General features: G+C 38.2%; 1 protein-coding gene across 3 annotated transcripts; it reads right to left on the bottom strand.

Moving 5' to 3' along the window:
* Positions 1–424: 424 nt before the first annotated feature.
* Positions 425–12,203, bottom strand: LOC120090372 (nucleobase-ascorbate transporter 11). Of its 3 annotated transcripts, XM_039047988.1 has the most exons (10): positions 11,008–12,197; positions 9,552–9,649; positions 9,135–9,305; positions 8,417–8,517; positions 7,741–7,876; positions 3,530–3,580; positions 2,310–2,597; positions 1,502–1,736; positions 1,035–1,315; positions 425–924 (listed from the first exon to the last, which is right to left on the bottom strand). In XM_039047988.1, exons 1-10 carry the CDS (start codon positions 11,720–11,722, stop codon positions 709–711), a joined length of 2,292 nt encoding a protein of 763 aa, XP_038903916.1. In that variant the 5' UTR covers positions 11,723–12,197; the 3' UTR covers positions 425–708. The 3 variants fall into 3 exon arrangements, with proteins under 3 accessions (XP_038903916.1, XP_038903917.1, XP_038903918.1); XM_039047989.1 differs by lacking the exon at positions 3,530–3,580 and having other exon boundaries at positions 11,008–12,198; XM_039047990.1 differs by lacking the exon at positions 425–924 and having other exon boundaries at positions 1,221–1,361; positions 11,008–12,203.
* Positions 12,204–12,830: the final 627 nt, after the last annotated feature.

Here is a 12,830-nt window from a genome sequence, read left to right as displayed (position 1 = left end):
TTGAAAATTTCTCTTCTGAAGATCCTCTGATTTCTCTCCAACTAAATTCTCCACATTGTAGTCCTAAACCTATTGGTCCACAAAATAAGGCCGCCTTTCTCAGACTAAGTTGAATGATAGCCTCACTTGTGGAATTGGGAAAACACCAATGTAAACCAAAGGTATGAAGAATATTAACCCGCAAGCCTTTTTGCAACTTCACAATGAAGAAAGAGATGTTCATGATTCTCTACCCCACTTTTACACTTAAAAATATACCTACTTCGATCCACACATAATCTCGAACTCTTCCTTTAAATTGCCTAACACGACATAATTCAGTTGAAATAACGTGTGTATTCTTTGACCAAAAGCAGTTCAAATCCATAACTCTGTATATTGTTAAACTACCAAAAAAGAAAAAAAGAACATTTGAATCATATCATTGGTGTCAATTTTCCTTGAATGGAAGACTTTCATATAAATTTGAGACCTACACTCTCAATTCAATTCCTTGGTGATATACGGTAATGTAATTACTAAAAAGAATGCTTTAAGTAATTTAACAATGAACCATCCAGGTTTGACAAAAATGGTTGATACACCACCAAATTTCCACATCTTGTAAACCTATAAATGCTGTGTGTATGCCATATCTAACCTTCATCACGACATGCTAAGACTTAAACCTGAAAGCCAACCTCGCATCGAGGTATGCCATTTTCCTATTCACAAACACTTAGACCTGCAAAACAACCTCAAAAACCTTTTTGGGAGGGAGTAAGTTGCAACTAGAGATGGGTCATTCTTGATGTCTTCAGCATGTGACCATATATACACTCCTCGCTCTTGTCGACTGCCTGGAACAGTGTTTTCGAGTACGATGGCTATCAAGAACGTCACGACCATGTTCAAGGACATGAGGGCATTGAATACAAAGTCAAACTGCAAGATATCTCATATAGTTAGGATCAGCGGAGAAGAATCAAGACAAAAGAATTTGAAATGAAGTTGTGATTCGGAAACTGCAAGAGATATTAATAGTAGTGACTCACTTGTTTGTTTCCTGTATGGGTTGGTCCATTAGAAGCTGCAGCATAGGGAACCAAGTAACTAGGCAAAATCAAGCTAGTTTCAGATTGGAACTGCTGAAAATAGGCAGGAATTGACAAGCCAAGGAACAATGAGACACCAACTATTGTCATGTTTCTGATACTTGCCGTTTGACTATACTGCAGTGTGGAAAGACCTAATGCAACAGTTAGAGCCCACGTGAAACAGAGAACGGAAGCAGCCAATGCCAGTGGGATGGAGGCAAGAACAGCACCAACTTTGCCTTAAAAAAGAAAATTTGTTGGTGTCCAACAACCACTATGTATCAGCTTCAGAAAAAAAAAAAACAAAAAGAACCACTATGTATAAAAACTTCAACTGTTGGCTGGGGTGTCAGTAAGCATTCATAAAAATTGGTAAATACTCAAAGAACATCTTTGATTTTCCTGCGATGGGATGGACAGTTTACCTATGAATGAGACGAAAATCAAGAAAACTGCCCCAACTACCAATGCCCTCCGGTTTGCCACTTTTGTTACATGAATAGTATGTACATTTTCTGTTAAAGTTGTTGATCCAGCACCTGTACCCCAGAGTCCAGCCAAGATACTACAGAAACCTTCCAAAGCAATTCCTCTGCTAACAATTCCTGGAGTTGGTGGCTTTGAAGCAACATGCAAAGCCACAGTGTGATAGGTACCGATCTGAAAAAAAGAGTTATCTTTCTTGATTAGATGCCTGGGTTCAGTATTCCAAAAAGCACATATTGATATCGGTGATCTTTTCTACAAATTGAAAATCCCTGAGGAATAAACTACTTTTACGAAGTAATTTAGTGCCAAGCGTGTGGCTTGTCTATTCAATGACACCATGACTCTGTATGTTCTTCCTTAATTAACACAAGCATAATTCAGAGTAAACAATTTGACACGTGATGATGCTTACTGGGTTTACACGGATTTCTTTTTTCCTTTTCAATTTAATGGTTAAACTACACGTAAACTATGGTTAGGATATCTTCAATATATTATATAAATTCTTGACACTCCTCGTGTTTAAGTTTGAATATTAATTTATGAATCTCCACTCATAACCATAAATCAGGATGAAAATAACGTAGTAGAGATCCTGAATATTTGACTTGGGAATATATCTAGTCTTGACAATGATCGGGGATAGATTTCAAGACATGGGAATCAAGTGCAAGGCAACTTCCCTCGTCAATTGTTGTGAGATCAAGTAAACAGACATGGTATATGTGTTCTCAAGGTACTTACAGAGTCCACTGAGGAAACCAGAGAAACCATGATCATGATAATTGAAGTTTTTATATGAAAGATTGGCACACCCCACTGCAAGGGGTAAGGAATTCGAACCCATGCGGCAGTCCTCCATGCACTTGAAACATCAGTTCTGCAATGTTTCATGGTATATGCATGCCTTCTACACGCATCTACTATGATATTTGAACTCGGAACATCTGGGCTGCAGCCTGTGAAATTATATGCTCCTCCAGCAGTCAAAAAGAATGCGTATGCCCATATAATCATGACACTAAGAGGAACCTATAATCAACAAAAGAAGAATTTAAGATCAGTGGTATCGAAAAACATGAACCCCAACATACCCATCTAAACAGAATTATGAAGCATCAATCATACTTTAAAATGAAAACTCATAATAAACTTTGAACAAGAAACTTATCATACTTGGAAATCATTAATTTACAACCAACTTGACTAAGGAAAATAAGAATGCACAACCTAAAACCATTCTCCTGAGTATTTTACTAGTTTGTTTGGAAAATAGAGCAAATTCAGGGTTTAGAAGAATTGGTAACTTTGATAGTAACACGCTTGACATATTTATAACCAACCACCATGCCTAGATTTTATTTAACGTATTAGGGCTAATTACTTTCTGATGGTTTCACTTTAGTCTTTAGTATAAAATAAACATTAATTTTATGTTATATTTTCAAGCTAATAAAAATAAACCACATTAAAAAGTAATTAACCAATGTGGAAGACTCCATCATTATTTATATACTTCCAGATTCCAACCGATTAAATGATCAAACTCTCTCCCATGATTAAAGAGTTAACGTTAGAGGATTCTAGTATACAGTCCAACAATTATCAAGAGTGTCCAACGCATTGCAGGAACTCATACATTCTCCAAACTAATGTGTCTATGCTCCATAGGTTCGGGGGTTGTGGTTAGGATAGATCATAAACGTTTCAAAGGTCTGGTCAGTACAGAAGTGATCCAAGGGGAAAGAAGACCTAGTTGAGCTGAAACTTAAACTATACTTCACAATTGATTCAAGTGAATTATAGAGGACTTTTTACATCCTTCTAGCTTTCTTTGAGAACTAATTTTCATAAACTTCTTTTGCTAATGCAGTATTTCTTATGAAGAAAAGAAAGATAGACTAAACCGAAGAATTTGTTGCAACAGCCAAGTCACCATTCCTCTAAAGATAAGATATATATACCGCATAAATTCTGAATACACGATGGCTAAATATGGATACTCCTCGAAGGTACTGAAAAAGAATAAACAAGCAGCAATTGAGTAACATGTTAGGCACAAGAAACGTGAAAACTGTTTGGTAGAGCAAAATTTTTTAAAAGATACTTCATAGAATTTTTGCAACCGATGAATAAAGTGCTCAGATCTGAACTTTTAGTAACAACGTACTAAAATGCTTGGTAATCAATTTTTTTTTTTTCCTTTTTTCAATGAAAAAACTGATAGGCCTCGGGTCACTAAGGTGTATGTACATAAGCGTGTGAGAGATAAGGGAGAGCGAGGTATGTAATACGTGTGAGAGAATTGAGAGGTTGTGCAGGGCCCAAGGGAATATTGTTAGTTAGGGGCCTAAGAGAGGAGTATGTATTATGATGGGATTGTAGGGAAATTTATCTTGAGTATTTTCTTGATTGTAATAGCTCTCTATGAGAGACCTGGGAGAGAATAAGGGAGCACTCGAATTTTCTTCCTCTGTGTTGATAAATAAATTGATTTGGCTGAGGCCCATCAATTTTGGTATCAGAGCAGTAAGACTTTGGTATGGTGGGAAAGATGGAAGGAGGGTAGTAGCTATGGAAGAGAAGTTGAGTGAAATAGGTGAGAAGCAATCGTCGTTGGAAAGCAAGGTGGAGGCTGGATTCGAGTAGTCGAACGAGAAGTTTAAGTGATGAATGGGCAAATGAGTCTGGTTTTATCGCGCCTAGATGTGTTATTGGCAGAGCCGGGAACGACATCGTCAGAGAGGACAATATCGAACAAAGGGAAAAAACCAGTGGATTCATCGCCAATGGGGTCGAAAGTAGATGAAGAGAAAAATGGGATTCACGCACCTAGTAGTAAAGAAGTTCCTTTGTTCGACATGAGGCTGAGGAAACTAGAGGTGTCGAGTTTCAAAGGGGAAGAGAGGGAGAATCCCAATGGGTGGTTGCACCATATGGAACATTATTTTGTGGTGAATCGTTTATCAGAGAAGGACAAATTGGATACAGTGGTGCTATATTTGAAAGGAAAAGCATTAGATTGGTATCAATGGGAAGATGATTGCCGACAGGTGGGAAGTTGGTCACGATTTCACGAGCTGCTGTTGGACCGATTCCATACGTCGAATGAAGCTAATCGATATGCATGGCTGATGAAACTTCAGCAGGAGACGACGGTGAGAGTGTACCGCCAACAATTTGAACGATATTCTGCTAGGCTGAAGGAGCTGGGGGAACAAGCCCTAGAAAGCAAGTTTGTGTGTGGGCTGAAAGAAGAAATCCAGAGTGAGATGAGAAAGATGAAACCAACGGGCCTAAAAGCAAAAATGACAATGGCCCAATTGATTGAGGAAGATCAGCTATTCCAAGAAAAGAGGTTTAAGCAAGCTAGCTCGAGAAGTGGCCAAGTTCGAAATCGAACCCAATAGCTAACGGGTCAGGTTCCAGTGGAAGCGGGTCGAATGCAGGTAGGTCGAGTGCCCGATTTTTTCATTTAGCCCTAATCAAAATTCTACGGCTTCGTCAACCACGATTACCCCGATCCGCGATTCAACAACAAAGAGTGGGAATACTCTTCCTTACCGTCTATTAATAGAGGAAGAGATGAGAGCAAAGAAAAGGGCATTTACTTCAAGTGTGATGGTAAATTTAGCTTTGGCCACCGGTGCAAGAAAAGAGAGCTACAATTCATGTTTGTGTAGGAGGGGGAAGATATGTCGCCTGACGATGAGGCCGGAGAGGTTGTGCCTGACAAGTCGGTGTGGAAGGTGAGGTTGAGCGGGACGGCGCGAAAACGGAGATGGCCAATCTATCCCTCAACTCAATGGTTGGGTTACACTCACCTAAGACCGTGAAGGTCAAAAGGAAGCATTCACGGATGCAAGAAGGTGGTTCTAATTGTCGAAAGAGCCACTCACAATTTTATTGATGAGGAATTAGTGTCGGAATTACAGCTGCCCGTGTCACAAACCGGAGAATATGGGGTTATTTTAGGAATGGGAGGATATGTTCGGGCGGCCGGAACTTGTAAAGGTGTGTTCCTCACTATTTATGATTTATCCCTAATTCATGATTTCCACCCTTTGCCTTTAGGAAGCTTAGATGTGATCTTGGGGGTGACTTAGTTGGAGTCCTTGGCTAGAATCGAAATGGATTATCGTTTGTCGATCATGGAGTTTCAAGTGGGGAAATGGATGGTTCAGCTCTGCGGAGACCATAGTTTGGTGAAATCCCAAATTTCATTGAGATTGATGATGAAGACACTTGGGAAGGACGACCAAGGGATGTTGGTGGAACTCAATGCTCTGGATACGGGGATAAAGGAAGATGGAAAGGTTGAGTTCCAAAAGCATGTGCTCCAAATTCCTAAAGCAACTCGAGCAGTTCTTCGACAATTTGAACAAATGTTTGTGATGCCAACTACTTTGCCACCCGAAAGGCATCATGATCATGTGATCGAATTGGAGCCTGGAACAAGACCTATAAATGTTCGACCGTATCGGTATCCTCAATTCCAAAAGGACGAGATTGGAAAGATGGTTCGTGAAATGCTGATGGCTAGAATTATTCAAACTAGTAGAAGCCCTTTTTCCAACCCAGTTCTCTTGGTTAAGAAGAAAGATGGCAGTTGGCGGTTTTGTGTGGACTATCAAGCCCTTAATCGAGCGACCGTGCCCGATAAATTCCCCATTCCAGTGATCGAAGAGTTGTAGGATGAGCTGTTTGGTGCCACTATTTTCTCAAAGATAGATTTGAAGTCTGGTTACCATCAAATTCGGGTACGTAAGTTAGACATCCATAAGACTGCATTTAGGACTCATGAGTGACACTATGAGTTCCTAGTGATGCCCTTCGGCTACAAAATGCCCCTTCAACCTTCCAAGCTACCATGAACGACATTTTGAGGCCTTGTTTGAGAAAATTCGTGTTGGTCTTCTTTGACGACATCCTCATTTATAGTCGTTCGATGGCGGACCATGTGGAGCACCTAACGATTGCCTTAGACATATTGATGGGTAATAACTTTTTGGCCAACTTGAAGAAGTATCAGTTCGCAGTTACTTGTGTTAAGTATTTGGGTCATGAGGTTTCGGCTGAGGGAGTAGTGGCTGATTCATCCAAGATTGAAGCGATGCAAAAGTGGCCAAAGCCCAAAAATATTAAAGAGTTGAGGGGCATCCTTGGTCTGACAGGATATTATCAGAAGTTTGTGGCTAATTACGGATCGATCCTTAATTATCCTTCGCTATGAGAAGGGATTCAATGTCGTTGGTGAGGTTGATGTGCAGTTGCTTGACCGAGATGTGATGTTAGCTACTTTGAAAGAATCAATGAACAAGGCTCAACAAAGAATGACCAAGGAAGCCAATGAGAAGCGACGAGACGTGGAGTTTGTTGTAGGGGAGTGGGTCTATTTAATGTTAAAGCCTTATCGTCAATTATCCTTGGCTCGATATAAGCACCTGAAACTAGCCCCATAGTTCATAGGGCCTTTTCAGATTACAGAGCGAGTGGGAAAAGTGGCATATCGATTGAATTTACCAATGGGTACGGGATTACATATTACCATGTATCTTTGTTGCACAAGGTTGTGGGTCATAACTTGCCCGTCCTTCCCATTCCAAAAGACTTAGCGCCTGACTTGACTTGGCTTATGTTCTCCAGCCAGTGGAGGTATTGGGGGCACGCGATTCACCCACTGATCAAGGAGCGTTGGAGGTGTTGATTCGTTGGGAAAATTGTTCAGCAATTGATGCCACTTGGGAGTTAGAATTAGAAATGAGAGAAAAGTTTCCTAAATTCCACCTTGAGGACAAGGTGGCTATTTGGGGGCAGGTAATTGTAGGTCTCGGGTCACTAAGGTGTATGCACGCAAGCGTGTGAGAGATAAGGGAGAGCGAGGTTTGTAATACGTGTGAGAGAATTGACAGATTGTGTGGGGCCCAAGGGAATTTTGTTAGTTAAGGGCATGAAGGAGGAGTATGTATTCTTTCGGGATTGTAGGGAAATTCATCTTGAGTATTTTCTTGATTGTAATAGCTCTCTGTGAGAGACTTGGGAGAGAATATGGGAGCTCTCGAATTCTCCCTCTGTGTTGATAAATAGATTGATTTGGCTGAGGCCTATCAAAAACTTGACTTTTATTGAGCTTGGTAATCAATTGTTTAACTTTTAACATTAACAAGTCGCTTACCAGGGTGAATATAAGAAGCAAAACTATATGTGGGATGCTGATCTCCACACAACTACCAGCTTGTGGAAAGCCATAGCTGAAAAATGCTAAACCTATGGCAGCAACCGTCGGTGCAACCACAAGCGGGTTTATCAACCTACAGATTATGAGAATGAGCATTGAGTAAAATTCTTTGAACAGTTATAGAAGACAACAGAATATCATTTTCATATATGAGGAGACAAGAGCTTAGAACAATAATTTCGTACATTCAACAATTTAGTTCCAGTATAAATCTTGCTGTGTAGCACATGACATCAGAAAAGAACAAACACGCTAAAATGATGAGCTTATCATCATTGCTAATCTTAATTGGTCTCCTTAAAGTTCTTCACAGGATATCCAGTTCCCCATCACGTTCTGGTAAATTTCTAGATTGTTAAGGAAGAACTTATCTAACATTGAAATTCTGTAACTATCACTCTCGAGATAGGGAAGATTGTAATTTAACACATGCTGCAATTACTTTTGCTCAATAAAAAATAATCTTCCAACTTTCATACGGAAAATTGTTGGGTAAGTGATGATCAAAAAGATGTACAAGGGACTAATTTTATACCTTCTTCATAACATAAGGAAAGTGTTGAATCAGTGATAATGGAATTGATCAGCACTATACCGTAACAATTTGTATTACCTAAGGAAAAGGGACATTAAACCACTGAATCCTAAAATGCTTTGAAATATTGAACTAACAATTATTGCTCCCTGCAGTTCTCTCATTATATGCCGGAATTTCTGTAGGAAAAGAGAACAACGTAATCAACTATAAATATTAGATAAACTTTTCAAAAGGGTTAATTGATACATATCGTAAGGGAGAAAAATATAGAATATTATTATTCATGATGAAGCTTAAACATCCATAGTAATAGTTGGTGGTAAGAGAGAATTCGAATCAAAATAGAAATGAAGATAAAAGTTACAAAAATGTTGAGGGAAAAAAGCACTAGTGCATCTTACTCAGAAAAATGATTCATATACATCAGGTATAATAAATATTTTGAGTTTTTTCTTTTTTATTACAGACCAAATTTTTTAAAGAAAAGTTAGAGAGAAATAAAGGTCGCCTGAAAGAAATATATGGCCAACACAACCTGGGATTAAGCAGAACTTTTTGAAAAGAATTCTAACTATAAGTAATATAAAATAGAAATGTCTAAACAGACTAGTAATACAGGCCAGAAGAGAAGCATTTAGAGGACCAAATTCCACACCTCTATCCAAGATCCCTCCACTCCCATAACACCCTTCAATTCCAGGTTTCGAAATTTTATGAGAACAGTTATCTCTTTTGTAATACAAATCAGTACTTTTTACAGCAGAGAGGGTCAAATTCAGTTCTCAGAGCTTACATGTTCAGTCAAATTGCGGTACTCCTGAGCATTCATGATAATTAGTGCTGGAGCCAAGTACACAAATGAGCTTCCTTGAACTAATGGTAGTCGAGTACCAAAGTAGGAGTGAAGAATTGTTGTAATGCCCGAAACCAGTAATAAAGTTGAAATTACTGTAGCTGTATCTTTCTGTCATTATTGAAATAACACATGACTGAGCAAGAACATTCTGACTCCATTAAAAGTTGGACAAGATTGGGCTCAGTAGCTGCACATCAGTGAGCAGCCAGGCCTGCTAACTGTGACTATAATAGTCATGAACTGAGTTCATAATTTTCTAGTCCTATATCTTGGTAAACAGGCTTGTTAGCACACCTGTCTTGTCCTTAAGATTTTCATTTGAAATCAAAAGACGATAAAAAAAACGATGCTTACATCTGTTCCACCCATGGCTGGTACCATGATCAGGGGAATGAAAACAACAGACCCAACCAATGACAAAAAATGCTGAAGGCCATAATAAATTAGTGGAACTGCAAAGACAGCCAACACAAACATTAGAGGCATCTACAGCTACATGGTGAAACATAAATTTTTCCTGGATAAAATATTTAGTTCCATTTTTTTTCTAAACGGAAACACTCGTTCATTGAAGTAGTAAAAAGAGACTAATGCTCAAAATACAAGATACAAGATAATAGCTCATTCATTCAATTCCATTTCGAATGAGTTTTAAGCATGCTCGTTTATTCGTATTTAAAAAGTTTTAGGGAAGCACACATTGAAGTGTGGCTATGTTAACCTTATATCACCGAAAACTAACCAAAGTGAATAGCCATGCATAAGTTCAGTTTTCTCAGCTGTTTACAGACTAAACAACCGACGAGCTGGTCTGATGGGAAAAGGTGTTAGAAATTAAGCTAGATACATAATGGTTAATACATTCCTAGATACAATACATGTATTTCTAATTTCTTGATACATGCACATCTAAGTACATGTAATTGTTCAAGCACATGAATGGTTTATATACATGTACTTCCATTTATTTTATGTCTTTCAGGATATATCTCTTGAGTATTATATATAGGGTTCATTTCCCTCATTCGTAATCAAGTAAAAGTAAAAATCAAATTAATGGAAGCAAATTGAAGTTATAAAGAAATTGAGTTTCAAGAGAACAATATTCTTCTCTTTTGTGTTCTTGAGTTTTATAAGAGAACAAGTTTCTTCTCTTCGAAACTTGTGAGATTTACAGTGAATTTTAGAGTGGGTTCGTCAACACTTCCAACAACAAAAGGATGCTGAAGGCACTTTTGGTAACCTGTAGGAAATATTAGAGCTGAACCGTGGGGTCATTCCCTTGTCACCTCACATTATCTTACATGATATGTGATTATCTATCCATATAAGTCTGTCAGAGTTGAAACACATCCCAGTTGTACGAGATTAGTTTGATTATTATTTTGTAAAATTGACCTCTAGATCTGACAATAAAATGTAGGGAGCTGAACTTAGGTATTCTGAAGATTAGCTATAATAACAAAGGACTTGTAAAGAACTTCATCCTTATATTTAAATGTTAAAAGTTAATTGCCTCCTGGATATTAATTAATTAAACAAAGAAAATATCGAAATTTGTTTCCTCACTTCCAATTTTTGAAATGTAATACAAAGCCTAGTGGATTGAAATTTCTCTTTGCACTACACAACCAGCAAAACAACAAAAATGATTGTAGGATCTGCTAGTATTCTGCGTCAATTCGAATATAGTTGTCTCATATTATGCCAACTAATTAATTACGATGCACTAGTTATGATGAAAATCAACATACTAATTTAAGAAAGAAAACAAGTAACAAAATTTTGAAAGAGATTCAAGAATGCTAACCGTAACCCGGATTTTCAGTTGGCCCAAGTTTCATTCCTGAAGGTCCTCCCCATTCTCTTTCCGTAGCTTCCATTTCACCTATATTCACATTGATATCCTCATCTCTTCTATCTCTGTCATCTTCCATTTTAGGCTCAGCTGCAGGAGAAACCAAAGGTACCCCATGGGCATTTCCATTAAAATCTCCATCACTCTGCCTATTCGCAGCCCCATCCACTTTCTCACTTCTTTTAACATTCGTCACTTCTCTTTCATCCTCTTTAGCTCCTCCCATCAGAGGTTCGATTCCACTTCGTCTCCTCTCTTCACCCCTCACTGCTCCATCTCTAAACCTCAAAACCCCTTCATTCTCAGTCCTCATTTCTCCTTTTCCAGTCCCTGTAATTGGTTCCACTTCAATCTCTCTGTTAGGTCTGGTCCGACCCAGAATCGGGTCGATCTCGATTTTGGGGGACGACCCACCGCCTCTCCGTTCGAGACCCTTCTCCAAATCAAATCTAGCACTCTCATTCTTCTCCCCAACACTACTAGTTGCTTCACCAGAAAACGTAGAGACAAAACCAGTCCTCTTAGCCCAAGATCTTAGCTCTCTCGGATTGTGATCTGTTCTGGGTACGAACCGATCGACCATTGGGCCATTTGGGAGCATCGAACCAAGCTTTCCTCCACGTTTTCCAGTCTCCACCTTGTCCATTGCCCTCGACCCAGTATCCATCTAAGTTCTTCCTAAAATGGGTGTACCCTTTTCTTCTTAAAAACTGATAACAAAACTCCCAAAGTAGAAGAAGGCCCCAGTCCCAGTCCCACTCACAGTCACAGTCACCCCTTACCCATTAGTACAAACTGAAAACGATGAACAGTTTCAAAAGAAAGAGTAAAAGCAAAGCAAGATAGGACTAATGTGGGGGATGGACAGAAAGGTTTTAGAAGGTGCGTGACATTATTGTGAAATGAATCAGTAACCCCATCTGTTCGAAGAGCATAGTGAGTGTACAGAGAAAGGAAAGTGAGCTTCAAACCTTTAGCTTGAGGTATCTTTTATCCACTTCAACGGATTTGCATTATAATTAAATTGGATTACCGCCGAAAGTCGCTAACAGTGGATTGGAATTCGATGGATCTTTGAGCCACTGAGATATTAATTGAAGGTTGTAACAAGAACAGTGTACTGTTTTTTTTTCCCTCCTCTATCTTCTTCGTCCTTTGGAACACAATAATTTTGTTTAAATCTGAGTTTAAAGTTGTTCAATGGAGTTGCTTTTGATGGTAGAGTGGAGGAATCTTGCAATTCAAGTTTATCCCACTCCCATTTTGAGTATTTTATGCTCTATTACTTGAAATTTCAACCTAAATCATCATTTTGATCCAAGTAAAAATAAAAATGAAGAGACATTCTCTTTTCAAAAGTATAAAGATAAAACACAACCTTTTGAAAATATAAAGACCAAAATCAGTCAAAAGTTAAAAATATAGGAACGAAAATCAATATATTAAAAGTATATAAACTAAAATGAATCAAAACAAAAAATATAAGGCACAAAATAGTATTTGAACCTAGTTTCTAACTTATTGGTTTTTCAATTTAGCCCCAATTTTTTTTAAAAGAAATTCAAGTTAGTCATTTATGTATGTTTATGTAGTGAATGATGGGTTGCTAAAAATTTTGAAGAGAAAAGAAGTCGTTTAAGAAAAGATGGTAAGTTATATCCATTTATTTTGAACTTTTGAAAACAAATTAGTATTTATCATTCATGTCAAAGTAAGCTTAACTTAATGGTATTAAGATATGTTCATTTCTAAGAGGTTGGGGGTTTAATCCTTCA

This window comes from Benincasa hispida, chromosome 11, assembly GCF_009727055.1.
Source record: "Benincasa hispida cultivar B227 chromosome 11, ASM972705v1, whole genome shotgun sequence".
In the NCBI taxonomy this organism is placed as follows: Eukaryota; Viridiplantae; Streptophyta; class Magnoliopsida; order Cucurbitales; family Cucurbitaceae; genus Benincasa; species Benincasa hispida.
Note: the sequence above shows the minus strand (reverse complement) of the source record. Positions and strands in the feature narration are given on the sequence as shown.